We start from the raw sequence: 15,359 nt of genomic DNA on the forward strand, positions 1-15,359 counted from the left end.
AATTTGTCAAAGATCAATTAAAAATCTGGTACCGTGAGTCCTTTCAAAATATTTTCAATGAATAGTTTAATCTGGAAAATGAATTGGCGGTGCTGCAATCCTCAGTCATTGCTTAAATATTGGGTGAACGGGAATTTCTCCTAGAATCTTCTCTAAACAAACAATATGCTGAAATCCTTGCTAGAGAATAAGCTTTTTGGCGACAGAAATCTCGTGAGATCTGGCTTGCTGCTGGGGATAGGAATATGAAGTTTTTTCATTATATGGTGAAGATCAAAAGGTCTTCAATAGAATTATTTCTATCACCAAAGACAATGGGGTAAGAACTACCAACATAGATGACATTTCAAATATTTTCAACAATACTCAGGATGGGAATGGGACAGATTCTAGTATATTGGAGGTAATTCTTAGGTTGATTAATGATGCTCAGAGCTAGAGGCTATATGCCCAATCAATAATGTGGAAGTGAGCAATGCAGACATTGTGATGGGTAGTGAGAAAGCACCAGGCTCGGACGACTTCTCAACTATCTTTTTTACAAAGTTTTGGCACATACTTGGGCAGGATTTAGTGAAGGTTGTTGAAGAATTGCGAACAGGGGACTTCATGTTTAAGGATTTTAACAATACCTTTATTGCACTTATTCCCAAGGAGGATAGGTTGTCTTGGGATGATTACCACCCCATTTCCTTACACAATACCATGAATAAAGTCATCTCAAAAGTTATTGCTAACTGGCTGAAATAGTTCTTGGCTTGCATTATCTCCCTAAAACAGACTGGCTTCTCTCCAAACAGATCCATTTATGAGGGTGTTATTCTGCCCCATGAGGAAATTCACACTGTTAAATCTGCTAGACTAAAAAAAATGATGATTAAATTGGACAATAGGAAAGCCTACAAAGAGGTTAATAGAGAATTTCTCATGAAGGTCTTGCACAAATTTGCTTTTAGTCCTGAATGGATTAAATGGGTTGAAAGTTGTATTTGCACTCTTTGCTTTTCAGTCCTTGTTAATGGTAGCCCCCAGGGTTTCTTTGTATCCACAAAAGGACTACAACAAGGTGTCCCTTTATGACTGTTCCTATTTATCATTCTGGCTGAGGTGTTGGGAAGATAAATTTCTAAATACAAGAGGGATGAACAATGGAGAGGGATCAGAATTGTGAAGGGGGTGGTTGTGCAGGGGCTCCTAAGCAAGCACCTAGTCACATGAAGGCACAAGACACCTTGGAAGGTGGAAGAACATCAATAAAGATCAATTGGAACGTTTTGAGGTGAGTTATAGCCATTTGTAATGATCAAGTCAATGTAAAGGTCAAAAGTCTTAAAGGTCCCGATAAGGACCTTAGGACCTAATTGCTTGTACAGGGGACCAATAGTGCCCAAGGGATTTAAATGGACTAGAAAGGCCCTAAATATATTAATTAGATCCTAGGATGAAATTAGATACAAGTTTGATAAATTAGAAAGAAAATAGAGCAATTAAATAGGAGTTAGAAATTCAAATTTTTGAATTCTAACATTTAGTTTACTTTTGGAGGGAAACTTGATTTAAGGCCTTTAATGAGTTTGTAATGAAGGGAACTGACTTTGGATCATTTGATACAGTTAAAGATGCACTCTATATAGCCTGGTCAAGGCATGGGGCAATCATGGTGTAAGGTTGTGACAGAGACTGTGGAAGGCAATAAAATAACTTGTTTGCAAATTTCTTCATTGATAGATTGATTGATTAAATACTTCATGCATTTCTAATGATTGGAGAACATCAATAGACCTCTATAAAAGCCATGTACGTGATCTAAGGACATTAGCTTTTGTATTTCTCCACTAAGTTGCTGACAGGGTTTGGGAAATTGCTCTTTTCTTTACTAGTCCTCAATTTCTACACAGGGTAATGATCATTCCATGAATGTACAAATCTGTTTCTCATGGAATGATCACGGCATAGCATGTATTATGTGAAACTAACATAGCTTTTGCAAAAAAGGTTGAAGTCGGTGATCACCATAAGTATGTTGGCAATATGGCTAAGTAGGATAAGTTGGAGTTGTCATTTATGGCAGCATATATCTCAGGATGAGATGGCAAAATGTGCAGAGGAAGACCCTATAGTCAGAAACAGAAAATTGTCCTAGTATAAGACAATTTTGCTATCAGCACAGGAACAATTTCATTGTGTACAGATAACATAATGACATTTGGCACATGTGCAGTTAAGGACAGGTAGTACAGAGTGTCCCGATGACGTGGCTAAGTGCGCAATACGGTATGATCAGTACAACATCAGATATATCAGATTTACCAGTAAAGGCAGTAAATAGAGCATGGCAGTAAAGTGATAATTATGGGTTGAGGAATTATTTTGGGAACAAAGTAATTGCTTAACTAATTAGGGACGAGATCCTAGATGTTAACCCTAAGTTAGCATGAGCTAATTTTGAATTTAGCCAAATGTGTGAAAGCGTTAAGGCCGACTGGACAGAGTTTTGTAAAAAGGAAAGGTATAAGTAAGAAATCATAATTTGCGAAATTGTGTGTGAATGCGAACTATGTATGCGATATGCGAACTTATGTGAAGGCTATGTGAAGCAAATTCTGATATAAGGTAAGAGATATGCGAAGTACAACACTCACAATAAAGAGGTTTTTGTATCTATCTCTTTTGTATAAAGGCACTCTATTGTATAATTGCATGTTTGGGCAAGGGGATCTTCTTGCATACATTTTGTAATACCAACTCCTAACAAGGTTGAAGTAACACCTAACAAGATTGAGGCTTTTAATAGGACCTAGTCCTCTAACAAGGACCGAGACACTATATGTATTTCATAGACTCCTAATAGGGTCAATATTCTTTTGTTTAGTGGATCATTTTGTGGGTACCATCACCACTGGGGTTTTCCCTTGGCCAGGGTTTCCCTAGTTAACAATATATCGTCTTATGAGTTCTCTTTGTGTATGGATTTATTTATTATTCAACATTGTTGGTTTACTTTCATATGCATGTTATAAAGTAATTAACAATATTCAGTTGTGGACAAAAGTTTGTAGAATACTGATTCACCACCCGCCTCCCCCCAGTATTATCTAATTCTAACAAACTATGGGTGTTTGAAGGAACACTAAGCTTGGTGCATGGGTATTGCAGTAGGAGTTCTGAGTTCTAGCCAAAGGAGGGCTATATTTTAAGGTGGAATGTGTTTCCATATGTCAAGGGGAAGGTCAATCCACCATTGGTTGGTAGAAATATTGCTTGGAAGAGCAACATTGAGAAAGCCCTAAGGTTTTTTAGTGTTTTGTAGGGTGACTTGGGGCTTTTGGGTATAGGAAGCATGTAGATCCAAATTGATTAGTTATTTCCCTGATTGGAGTCAAATTAACCTTCTGTACAAGATTACAAGATTGGGTGTCAAGTTTTGGTGTGGGTTGCTTTGCAAAAGTGGGGTATTTAAGCTCTTAAAACAGTCACAGTTGGTCAGTGAGCTGTGATGATCCAAAACAAGCAATAGGGAGTTTCTAATATGTTAAAGAATAGTCAAATGGGTGCTCAAATATGTGATTTGTTTTAGAAGTCTTTTTGAAAAGTTTGGAGAAAAGTTGAGATTACAGTCCCTGGAAGCCTAATTGCCTTCTAGGCCTAGTAGGACAGCATTTGGGGTTTGTCGATAAGTTGAGTACTTGGAACTTTGCAAGTGGGTTCTTTTGGTCAGGTTGGGTTAGTATAAGCCCTTATACCCTTTGAGGGACATTGGAGAACTGTATTGTATACTTTGACTGATTTGTTGTGCTTGTTGCACTAAGGGAGTATAAGCACCTTTGAAGAAATTTGACAAGTTTTCCATAGAAGTGAAGAAGCCCCTAATCAGCTTTGCATCATAGTGGTATCAAAGCACAATAGCATCTTTAGGGAAGGAGGATAAGATACATGTCTAAGGAGTTTGATACATTTGACGAAGAGGCTCAAGGTATGCCTCCTAGAATGACAAATATTGAACTTGCGAAGCTTGTGACACAACGAGCAGAGGAAAACAAAAATTTGAGAGCAGAATGGTAAAAGATGAGAAGAGAATTGAACAAAAAGAAAGGAAGTATGAGACAAGAAGACCCTGATAATGAAGAAGTTGAAGGAGAAGGAGAAGAGAGAGCACCTAGGTAAGAGTTAAAGTTGGTTAAAGCCATCAAGGGAAATGACTACAAGGGTAAGTCAGCTATACCCATGTATGATGGGAAGATGAATGAGGGAGAGTTGATTGACTAGTTTAGTGCCGTAGAAGTTTTTTTTATTGTGAAGATGTGAAAGATGATCATAAGGTTAAGATTGCAAAGTCAAGATTGAAAGGACATACTTTGCTTTGGTGGGATTGCCTACAAGCAGAAAGATGGATGAAGTTGCCAAAGATCACTTCATGGCGAAGGATGAGGAGCAAGATGAGGGAAAAGTTCCTTCCAAGAGACTATAAGGTCCAGTTATACAAGAAGATGCATAATTTAAGACAAAAGGACGTGGATGTAAAAGTTCACTGAGGAATTTCACAATTAGCCATCAGAGTTGCTCATGATGAGGAGGAAGAGAAGGTAACAAGGTTTATGGGTGGACTGAGAGTCAACATCCAAGATGAAATCAGTTTGAATGTCCTTAACACTATGGAGAAGTGTTACAAATTGGCCACTGGGGCCGAGGGGAAGTTGAGAAAGAGACAAGAAAGACAAGGAGGAAGAAACCAGTCAAACAGAGGTAGAGGTGGCAAGAACAACGAAGGTCGGGGTCAAAGAAGCTTTGACAAGGGCAAAGAGCCTATGGATGAACAAAGAAGTGGACAGAGAGGTGGTAGCAGATTTGGTGTTGGTAGAGGAACCAGTAACTTTAGTGAAAAATGTTGCAACTGTGGAGAGGAAAGACATCGTTTCTACAAGTGCCCTGAGAAGGACACAAGGAAATCTGATAAAAAAATCACCTTGACAGAAGGAGCAGCAGAGGAGTAAGGCAAAGAAAGTTCAGAGAAAGGCAAGAGTGTGGAGTTGGATCCATACACTGAAGGAGATTTTCTCATGGTGAGAAATGGAGCAGTGCTGCAGCAGCAAGAGAAGCCTGAGGTATCACTTACAGTTTTATGCCTTATGTGCTGTTTTGCCACTAACTGGAAGAGTTATGAATGGATTGAATCCAGCCAACAAGTTACCTCTCTAGCCACTTTATTGCCAAAATGCTTTCACATCTTTTCCAATAAACAAAGATAGCCTGTTGAACCAAGATATTGTAGATTCTTGACACAAACAATAACGAACAAGAAGCAGATATGTTTCAGTCTCATGGAAAAAACAAGGAAATAACATTCCATTGAAAACACAAAATCCTATTTTATTATGATGTTAAATGAATCCAACATTTCATCTAGAAAGAGCTAGCTTTAAGAAAAGGCTAATTTTCATATAGAAAGACACAATTTTAAGAAAGGGGACCACTTAAAATAAATGAGAAATTGGATTAAGGCAGTGGAATGAAATCACAAATCGAACAATAAATTGCAATGGGAATTAGATATTTGGTAAAGAATATAGAAACAACAGGTACTTGAGAACATGTCAAGTTTATGTGTCTTCTCTATACCTCATCATTTAACATTGCCTCATAAAGCGAAAAAAACTGAATGCCTCAAAAAAAAAATACTGAATGGCATCTGATGCATATGTGAAATACAAAGGCATGTAGCATTAGGATAATGAAAAATGGAATATAACATTATCATTGTTATGTGGGGAGAAATTTCCTAAAGGTCGGCCTTTTGGGTTGATAACAATAAACACACATGCTCTGTGACAAAATGGATAGTTTGAAAGCATTCTGTAAAACAACTTGATGGTCACCATGCTACTTGTTGATTCTATTCTAGAAAGTGTGCACTCAGTTGACCTCGACAAGAGCATCCTATAGCTACACGATCAATAATTTAAATGGAATTTTCCAATCAGGGACAGGCATTAGTCTAGTCTAATTCTTGATTCAAATATAAAGCTGAATGTGAAGTTTAAAAGCATTTGACTATCACAATGCAGTTAAAGTCTGCAAAAGAAAGCTGTCGCTACTTGTTTCAATCAGAAAGAGATCCCTTGGAAGCATTACTCAATATGTAGGTATTTTATTATTTTTTTACAATCATATCGTTCACAATTAGTACTAAACTATTAAATCCTTACTTGGAAGATATAGTTAATTAGGATAGTTACAAAAAATTGGCTAACATTATGGTAGAAAAAAGGAATCTATAGGGCATTTTTGTTTTTCAAAATAAAAAATGTTATAAGCCAAAAAATAGCCTATAATTTTTTCCATTTCAAACACGTGGACCGATAGAAAAGACCTCGTGTTGAAAGCTACAAGAAGAGGCCCAAATGAATCTATGCCATATCTTCATGTGCTTTTCGTGTGTGTAGGCATTGTGGTCGAAGAAACTTGACCACAGATGTATAATCATATGTTAGATAACTCAATACAATCATCATGCTTGGGCATTAATCTGATGAGTTGAGTAATTGCATAAAAGCTTAGAACGTGTAGGGTAAATTACTTGTCCTAGACCCTAATGTACGAGCTACTCGCAATTTATGAGTGAGTTTGAGTGCAAGAGCTCTGTCTTAAGAATTAAACTAAAACATAATATAATTAATTGGGTGGTATCCTGCTCTGTGTAGAGACATGTGGAGGATATCCTGCATAAGAACTGGTTGCATTGAGCAGCAGAATTATTTTTTGAGTAATATGGTTTGCATATAAAGTTCAAGTGGCTAAATACCTCTCAAAGAGTGGAGTTTAATTCTTTTTCAACCTAATGTTAAAAAGAGATTTGTCAATGTACAAAAAAAGAACGATGACATGAACATATTTGAATACCATCAAGCTGGTGGTGGCTGAAGAGAACGTTTTGTTTGGTTGAATGTGTAGAGAAAACTTTAGGAGAAAATTATCATCTTAAGAAACTCTGACCCAGGTGTTCATTTAATAAATTTATTATGCAAGCATTACAAACCTGCTGACCATAACCAGTACACAGAATGAGTATACTTTGGTGGCAATAGAACAGTCATAGCCGGGATTGCAATAAAAGGAATGAATTGCACAAATGCATATGGTCGGAGATCATCAAAAAACCTGCAATTAGAAAATAGAAAAGAGAAATATATTATGATTAAATGGATTTAGTAATCAAGATGGCTTTTTAATTCAGAATGACAGTATTATCAGAATGAAATTTTCAATGAAATCACTTTTGTAGCAAAAGGCATTTAAGATGAAAAGTTAAAAATTGATAACCTACTTGCCTCCAGTAAGCAATGCTGACAGTACTCAACATTAATATGGGAAAGAGTAAAGCAGTTCCAGTCCGTTCGTCAATTCTTTCAATTATAAATATCACCATAACTGAAGTCAATGCAACAGTTGCCTGCAAAAGCACTCATTTTACCAGAAGAATGACATTAACGGCACAATCCCCTGAAATTCATGTCATTACCATCAAGTGTTGAATGCATATCGTGTGCCCGTGTGTGTGTGTGTGTGTGTGTGTGAGAGAGAGAGAGAGAGAGAGAGAGGTAAAATTACCAGCATCATCTATGTTTTATCTTGCTCAACATAACAAATTTCTGAGAGAGGTGAATAAGCATGAAAGTAAACAAAGAGAAAAGGGGTGGCTAATTAGGGAACCTTGTATTGACAAAGCAATAAAAAGCATCAAGAAAGAAATTGAAACAAATGAAGACAATAATTCTTACAGGCAAACGATCCCATACTAGCCTAGCATCATCTGGCTTGAGATGGTAATGAGCTGATCCAAAAGCAGTGGCTATAATTGCAGCATAGAAGAATATCCAACCCCACACTTCTCCTCGTAAGCTGTATACAAGAGCACCCAGAAAACATCAACCATCAATAGGCATACCAGGGGATAGTACGAGATTTACAGAAATTTGATTGCACAAAAAAAAATATCCATACCTTACTCCAAAGTAATTTCCATGAAGACAAAGGACAAATCCAATGACACCAACCACAAGAAAGGGGAAAACAGAAATCACGTTTAAGGTGTTAGGCACCCCTGACAAATAAAAACCATCAAATTAATAAAAGAGAAAGAGTGATACATAAAATAATATCACAGAATTATAAATTAAATTGATAACTCCCACATATGTCAATAAGAGCCTCATAGCAGATCTCTATATGCTCGGCCAACATAAAAATGACAGACAATCTGTATCCTCAATCTTTTCTTAAGTTAGACATGACAAATGGTAAAATCCAGACACCAGAGGATGCAATCAGTGAGAAAAGTGCAAAACTAAAATAGATCACCTAAGTTACCAGTTCAGATACAAGTACAAGAATCTAGTACATGTGTGTGTGTATAAACAAAATTAAAGAAATATTCAGAATTAAATCATTTGATAGTATGATACTTCATCATTGATCAATGCCAAAGTTAAATATTAAATGCCAATTGATACCTCAAAAATATTCACATAAGCCATATCATAAATGTCTATGTTGACGTTTCGAATGAAAATCATTATAATTACAAAATGTAGTTCATGATTCATCAACCATCAAAAGGATTATCAAAAGCATCATCATCTGTTGGATTTTCATTTTCAGCTGCTGCATATTCAAGATCATTTAAACCCAATGCAGTTCCATTGACACTAGATGCATCATGTGTAGGGATGTCCTTATCATCATAAGCCATAGTGAGCTTAGTAAGATCCTTAATGGTTGCATCCAAGTTGGCAGACTCAAGAGCTACATACCAAAACTTTGCTGCCCCATCCTTGTAGTGGGGATCCTAATGTGGCAGAAGATTTAAATTGGAATGCATATAAACCTAGTCTTCATCTTTTTTTGAACTCAACTGGTTACACTTGACTAAGTGGATAAAGGAGTATGTACTCCAATTCCATTCAGTGACAAAAGAACTCACAACCTAGATAAAAAGCCAAGAAAAATAAAAATGCAAAGTAAGTTAAAGAATCTAAAGTCTTAAATTGTAGTAAACAAGTGACAAAAAAACCAAAAAGAACTTTCTCATGAGAGGATCTTGGTTTGAAGAGGTTAAAGGTACACAAAATCTCGACCATGAAAGTACCACCATGTGACAACATCCATGTCGAATTGGTCATTAATAGATGTTGAAGTATCGACTTCTTCTCGAGACAGATATGCCAAACTTTTTCCTAACTTCTTTCTCTACTTCTTCATCTTGAAGAATCTAGTAAATGCCAGCTTGTACGCATTAGCAACTTCAAAATCTCTATTGTGGTGGTAATCTCCTTGGCATAGAAAGCACTTTCTTGCTATAATACCTTGGAGATAGGGCTTATGCAAGGAGGTAAAATCGTGTGGTAATCTGTTCCCAACGATGATGAATGATTAATTCCACCTTTTTTAAATAGGTTTCACATTCTACTACAGGTTCATTCTCATGTTTTTCTATTGTCACTTTTACTTTCTCTACCATGCTAACATAGACATCCCCCAAACAAGGTGCAAATATATCAGCAAATCGGAACATATTCATGATAGGCTCAATGAATTCCAATACATATTCTACACAAGTCCACCAATTGTCATCCAAGACCAATGACTTGACCTTTTGGGCCCTCTCTTTATTTGAAGCCTTCCATACACCCCATGGGTTGCAAATAACCATTTGACCCAATGTCTTTTGGACCTTCAAAAGTTTTATCATAAGAATTGTATGAGCTGTGAATTGGGTTTCAGCAACCAAGGATTAGATTAATCGTAAGTTAATAACAATATGTAAATAATACATTAATAATTTATATACATATTGATATTGAACATGACATAAATAAAATTAAAGAAATAAATAAAATTTACCTTCAACAACTCCAATTTCAAAAAAGATATGAACATTGCTTCTAACATTTGGTGGTTCGTCACAAACATCTAGGAGTAACTTAGGACTTGTGTGGGAGTAGTTATGTTGAATGTCATATGACAGCATGATGTTGAGTGATTCCCCTGATAGGCACTTGTGCTTATTTATGTTTCCAATCATGGGAGTAGCCATGATGGGCCTACCCTCTAGGAGTAGCCATGAAGTCATGTGAATGAGTCCGCGACTAAACACTTGTGTTGAGTCACCCTTTGGGAGTAGCTATGGTGACCATCATCATGAGATGATGACATCACATGAGTATTTCGTGATGAACAATTTTATTTGTTTGCATTTCCATTCATGGGATCAACCATGATGGAGCCACCCTCTAGAAGTAGCCATGGTGGACATTAATTTATAACTGAGATATCTGAGTAGGTCCTTCCTAGCTAAGAGGGAGTGTTGATTGTTTAGCGTCGGGAGTCTTTAAATCTGAAGCAAGACACATTGGCAATTATTACCATATTAAATTATTCCTCCAAACTTTAATTATTTGTTGAGTCAATCGATACTTTAATCGTTATATGGAGCGGTTACGTCTTTGGAAAGACACAACTCTTGACAAAGTACGATGCTTATATGGCTAAGTATGAATCATTTGACAACCACTGTCAAATACAGCAAGTGTAAGATTGAGGGCAGAAGGCTGTGGATATCACAATATTGTTATTGCTGAGGATATCATAGTATTGATATTGCCAAATCACTGAGAACATATACATATTGCAGAAGTCTATCAAGAGATATATCATTGCTGAAGTCAATATTCTCATCGGTGATATTGTGGACAGTTCGTGCTCATATATATCGCAGAAGATAATATCACATCAGAACATATATATGAGACTTATCTCAACGTATAGATATTGAGATCGATCAAAGTTATATTTACAGTCAATAAATATATAAATATACACAATAACATATATTGCAGATCAATTATATATTGTTCCTAACAATTATAATCAGACTCTATTAATTATGATTATAATAAAAGGGAACATTATTGCTGGTTTTTTCACCTTCAAAGTTGAAGGTTTTCCCAGGGTACCTTGGAGTATTGAATTCATAAGTATATAATTTTGCTCTCTTCATTTGATCTGATCAGAATAAAAAAACACTCGAGCCTTCAATTGTGATAGCATATTCCCAAATTGCTTTGTCTTCTCAAATTTTCTCCATCTTCTGAAGATCTACTCCTTGCCAAAATTTTCAACTTGCCTGTACTACACTTGATGTCTCTTTTGATGCTCTGGCCTTGATCTTCTTGGAGTGGAGTTTTTCATGTAGCTAGATCTTTCGAAGTGAACTTGGATTTCTGGAAAATCAAGTTTAGATAATTTTTACTCTACTTGCAGGCTTGCAAATTTGTTCTTTCTCCTTGTTCTTTGTTTTTCTGAACTCCATCTTGATCTTGCTCTTTGAGTTTGCAATTCCAACTTTGAGAATCATTTTTCTTGTCCATGAGTTTCTTCACCTTCCCTTGCAAAACCAGAGAAAAAAATTATTACACTCACAAAATTGTAAGTATAAATAAAATTAAGGAAAACCGGAAGTTTACATGATATGAAATAGCATATAGATCAAATTTTCCCTCTACTAAACCAACTTGATCAAGAATTCACATCAAAATAAGGAGGCAAAATGCACTTTGACGATAAAATTTCCTTGGTCCAAGGCCAGATTTTCATATTTTTTCATGGAAATGTTGATCATACAATCCACTTGAATTAGGCTTGTTTTAATGAGTTCTGATTTATGCCTTGAAATGCTCATATTTCCATGCAAGAAGCAACATAGAACTGATATTGGACCACAAATGGAAGGTAAAACATCCGAGTTGACAATGGGCAGTTTCCGCCCTATGTCATGATTGGAGGTTTATTCTTGCTTGCCTCTCCACGTCATTCAATTTGCACTCAAAGGGCAAAATCCAAATCTTGTTTCCATCATTCCAAACTTGTTATATCAATATGCCATGGCGGAATGGGGTTTGAGGCTTTTGTTTTCACATCAACTACTCATCGCATTACAATGCTAGGGTGGAAATTCTGAATTGTAAATATTAACAGACCTGACAAGGGACAGATTATTGTTGGCTTTTTCTTTCTTCAAACTGCCCTTTTCCCATTAAAATTCATTCCATGCCTTTGAATTTATTTCAATAGTTGATTCCGGCAATGATTTGTACTTGGAACTGAATAAAGCTCATTTCAATTTGATGTCAACCCATCTCTTGCTAAAACAAATTCCATTTCCTTCCTCTAATATTCATTATTTTTACCTCAAATTCTCATTTTTTACCATTTTGATCAACCTAGACTTGAAGAATTTCATCAAAACAGCATTATGTTTGGGCAGGTTCTTAGGATTCTCAGGAGTTTGCAATATGAAGGGTGGCAAAATTCCGAGATTCTCGAGATTGTGAATATCCCCCAAAGTTTTGTCAATTCATCTTTATAATTTATTTTTTTGTCCCTTGCTTTTGTTGATGTCTTGTAACTTCACTCAAATAAAATTATAGCAAATATATGTATACATGTGTGTGTGTGTGTATGATTTAGAGTTATTATAATAACTATAATAATTTTCATTATGCTAATGAATAGACATATCCCATGAAGAGACATATCTATTCTTGACTCAATTCTCATATTAATATAAGAGGTAGCTACATTTGAAAAATACATACCAAATCTAATGGCAGTGCTTAGTACATTTGCAGCGGTCCCAGAAAATCAACATGGTATCAGAGCAGGTCATTTGCTGAGACTACTTAAGAGAACAAGGACAAATTTTACCAAATTAAATTTAGAACTTAGTTCAAGGTTTTGAAAGTGTAATTTTCCAAGTGTAATGGCATGGCTTTCTTTGTTAAATGAATCAAAGGGAAACGATAGGATCTCTATTATTAAGGGCCTATTTTGATAAGATTCAAGAGGTCTGTTGTTTCTCTGGCAGTTTCTGAAATAATGAATACGCATAGCAGCTTCAGTGCATCCTGATATAATATAAAATGACACCTTACATATCAAAATTGGGAGGTGACTAATTTCCAAAGGTGATAAATATATATACTGAATATGCGGTGCAAACGTTGTGGGTGCAAAGCACAGAAGAGTTTATAAATGATAGGAAAGTCCAATATCACTATATAATATATTTGCACAATCATTCACTGACGGGTTCCATGATCTGTATTTCAGAAATAGAAATTTCTATATCTGTAGTCCTTACCAATAGTGATGATCCTGATCGGGAATATTGAACATATATGTTATGCATCCTGAAGCCGCCCAAGATTTTCTAAGTTTTGACTGTGAATCGTGCTTAATTAATAAAAAAATATTGGCTAATATTTAGAGATGGCTATCCACCAATAGAGGTGCATAAAGGCTCGATATTAACATTGGCATCAGCTATTTTCAGAAGCCTTTATTGCTGTTAAGAAAAACTTGGTAGAGGAATACACAAAAGAAAGTAGAGCAATATTAATGCACCCTTCTCTCAAGAAACCCCGGAGGGAAGCTAGAAGAGTGATGGTAAAAGAAATAGACAAATTTTAGAGCAACACCTACAAAGAAGGTGGAGAACCACAGATGCAGACTGTAGAATATAACCGATATGATGATATTCCATAATTCCACACTTATTAGTAATGCATGATACGGTTTTCATGTACTCGTCTGACGTATATGAATCTGACACAGATGATTTTTCTGAAATAGAGGCCTTCTGTGTTTAGAGAAATCATTACAGTTTATATCATAAGACTAGTTTACAATTCTGCATATACAACATACAAGCATATGGTAGTAACACACGAATAGATAGCATCCATCAAATGGAAGAAATGATTGCAGACATACCAATACAGATAGAATGGAAATTGAATCAGAAATAAGAGACAGGCTTTGAGACTGTTTGTTTAATTCCAAGTATTGCCGTTGACATATAAACCAAATGTAAATGCTTTGAACAAGTAGACGACATTGTATATTGTTTTGCAGAATGCATCAATGAGATGCCACTCTAAGGCATCCGATGATTGCTGGATACCAGCAAACTGGATCTTGTTGGAAAAAAACTTTAAAACCCTTGACCAGTTGTGATTAGCATATATAATATTAGAATGAAGCAATCGGAATAAATTAAATTCACGAGTGAACACCCTATTTCCACCTGCCACGCATGGCAAAGACCCAAACGCGAGTGTGCAAAGAACTTAACCATTCTAACGTGAAGGTAATGTTAGAAATCTTTAGAATAACTGAGAGGGGGGGTGAATCAGTTACTCAAGTTCCGTAAGTAACATTTGAACAATTAAACATAAAACACTCATTGTTCTTCTTATCCTACTATCGCTTGGTCTGTACTATATTAATAAAATTACTGTCTCAACCATAACATAATTTGCTGAATATAAACTGTAAAACATATAAAACAATCAACACAATTTTGACACTAGGATTTTATGTGGAAACTCAATTTGGGAAAAACCTCCAGCAACATGTCACCACTTTTTCACTCTTTCAAAGTGAGCTCTATTAGGAGCCAACACTATTAAAAGTTTACAATACACACTATTAAATGAGAACTGGTTAGAGGATTTAATCAACCTGTTAGGAATGGCCTTATCAGAAGACTTTGATCATTCCATTTAGAATGTCACCTTGTTAAACGATTTACATAGACTATTAAGTGCTTCAAATGACTATTAGGTCAACCTCTGTTAAAAGGATTTCAATACAAATTGTTTAAAAGGATTAGAAAGAAAACAATAGGGTTTTGATCTATATGATTACAACTCACTTCGCAAGTTCAAATCACTGTTTAATTCATGTGTTGATCCACTAATAAGCTCTTCACTATCATCTTTGTTCTTGATTCGCTTGGCAACCCTTCAAGCAATCAATCTTCTCCTTCCAACAAAACTTAAGCCATCTACTCAAATTTCGCTTATCAATATCAACAACATTTGAACAAGCAATCTCCTTTAGCTTCGCATTCACACTTGTGCGTCTCTAATCAACCTTCCTCTATACGCACCTCACACTCACACTCTTCCCCATTAAAGTTCGGCTATATATCTCTTTAAATAGGTAATTCTTGTTTTTCCATTTTCCACGATCACCGTAGATCCTAGGGTTTACGATCAAGTTCAACACGATTCATTGTATCAATCCACCTTCTTGATCATCTTCTAGAAACTTCTTTAGAATCCGTCTATTAGGTCTTTACCTAATCCTCACCTTGAATTTAATGATCCAACTCATCAATCTTATCTTCAACACGGTTTACATCTCCCAAGAAATCAACAGGGGTTGGCTAGGAATTACGATTTCCTCGAATTCATTCTCAACACTATTACTCGACAATCACTAAGTTCTGACACTCGGTC

At 35.8% G+C, this 15,359-nt stretch overlaps 1 protein-coding gene across 5 annotated transcripts in view; it reads right to left on the minus strand.

Annotated features, from left to right (window-relative positions):
- LOC149576990 (uncharacterized) overlaps nt 1–15,359 on the minus strand; it is an 85,385-nt gene that overhangs the window by 38,555 nt on the left and 31,471 nt on the right. For 2 of the 5 annotated variants that reach the window (XM_089821536.1, XM_089821527.1), the window contains exons 2-6: nt 10,981–11,435; nt 7,999–8,098; nt 7,776–7,896; nt 7,326–7,447; nt 7,034–7,155 (exon numbers count right to left, since the gene is read on the minus strand). In XM_089821536.1, coding sequence (XP_089677662.1) covers nt 7,034–7,155; nt 7,326–7,447; nt 7,776–7,896; nt 7,999–8,098; nt 10,981–11,053 — 538 coding nt within the window. In that variant the 5' untranslated portion in view covers nt 11,054–11,435. The remainder of the gene's footprint in view (nt 1–7,033; nt 7,156–7,325; nt 7,448–7,775; nt 7,897–7,998; nt 8,099–10,980; nt 11,436–15,359) is intronic. The other 3 variants (XM_089821518.1, XM_089821513.1, XM_089821544.1) reach the window with 2 other exon arrangements.

Source organism: Cupressus sempervirens, chromosome 1 (genome assembly GCF_028749045.1).
Source record: "Cupressus sempervirens isolate cs-2001-9-10 chromosome 1, ASM2874904v1, whole genome shotgun sequence".
Lineage (NCBI taxonomy): Eukaryota > Viridiplantae > Streptophyta > Pinopsida > Cupressales > Cupressaceae > Cupressus > Cupressus sempervirens.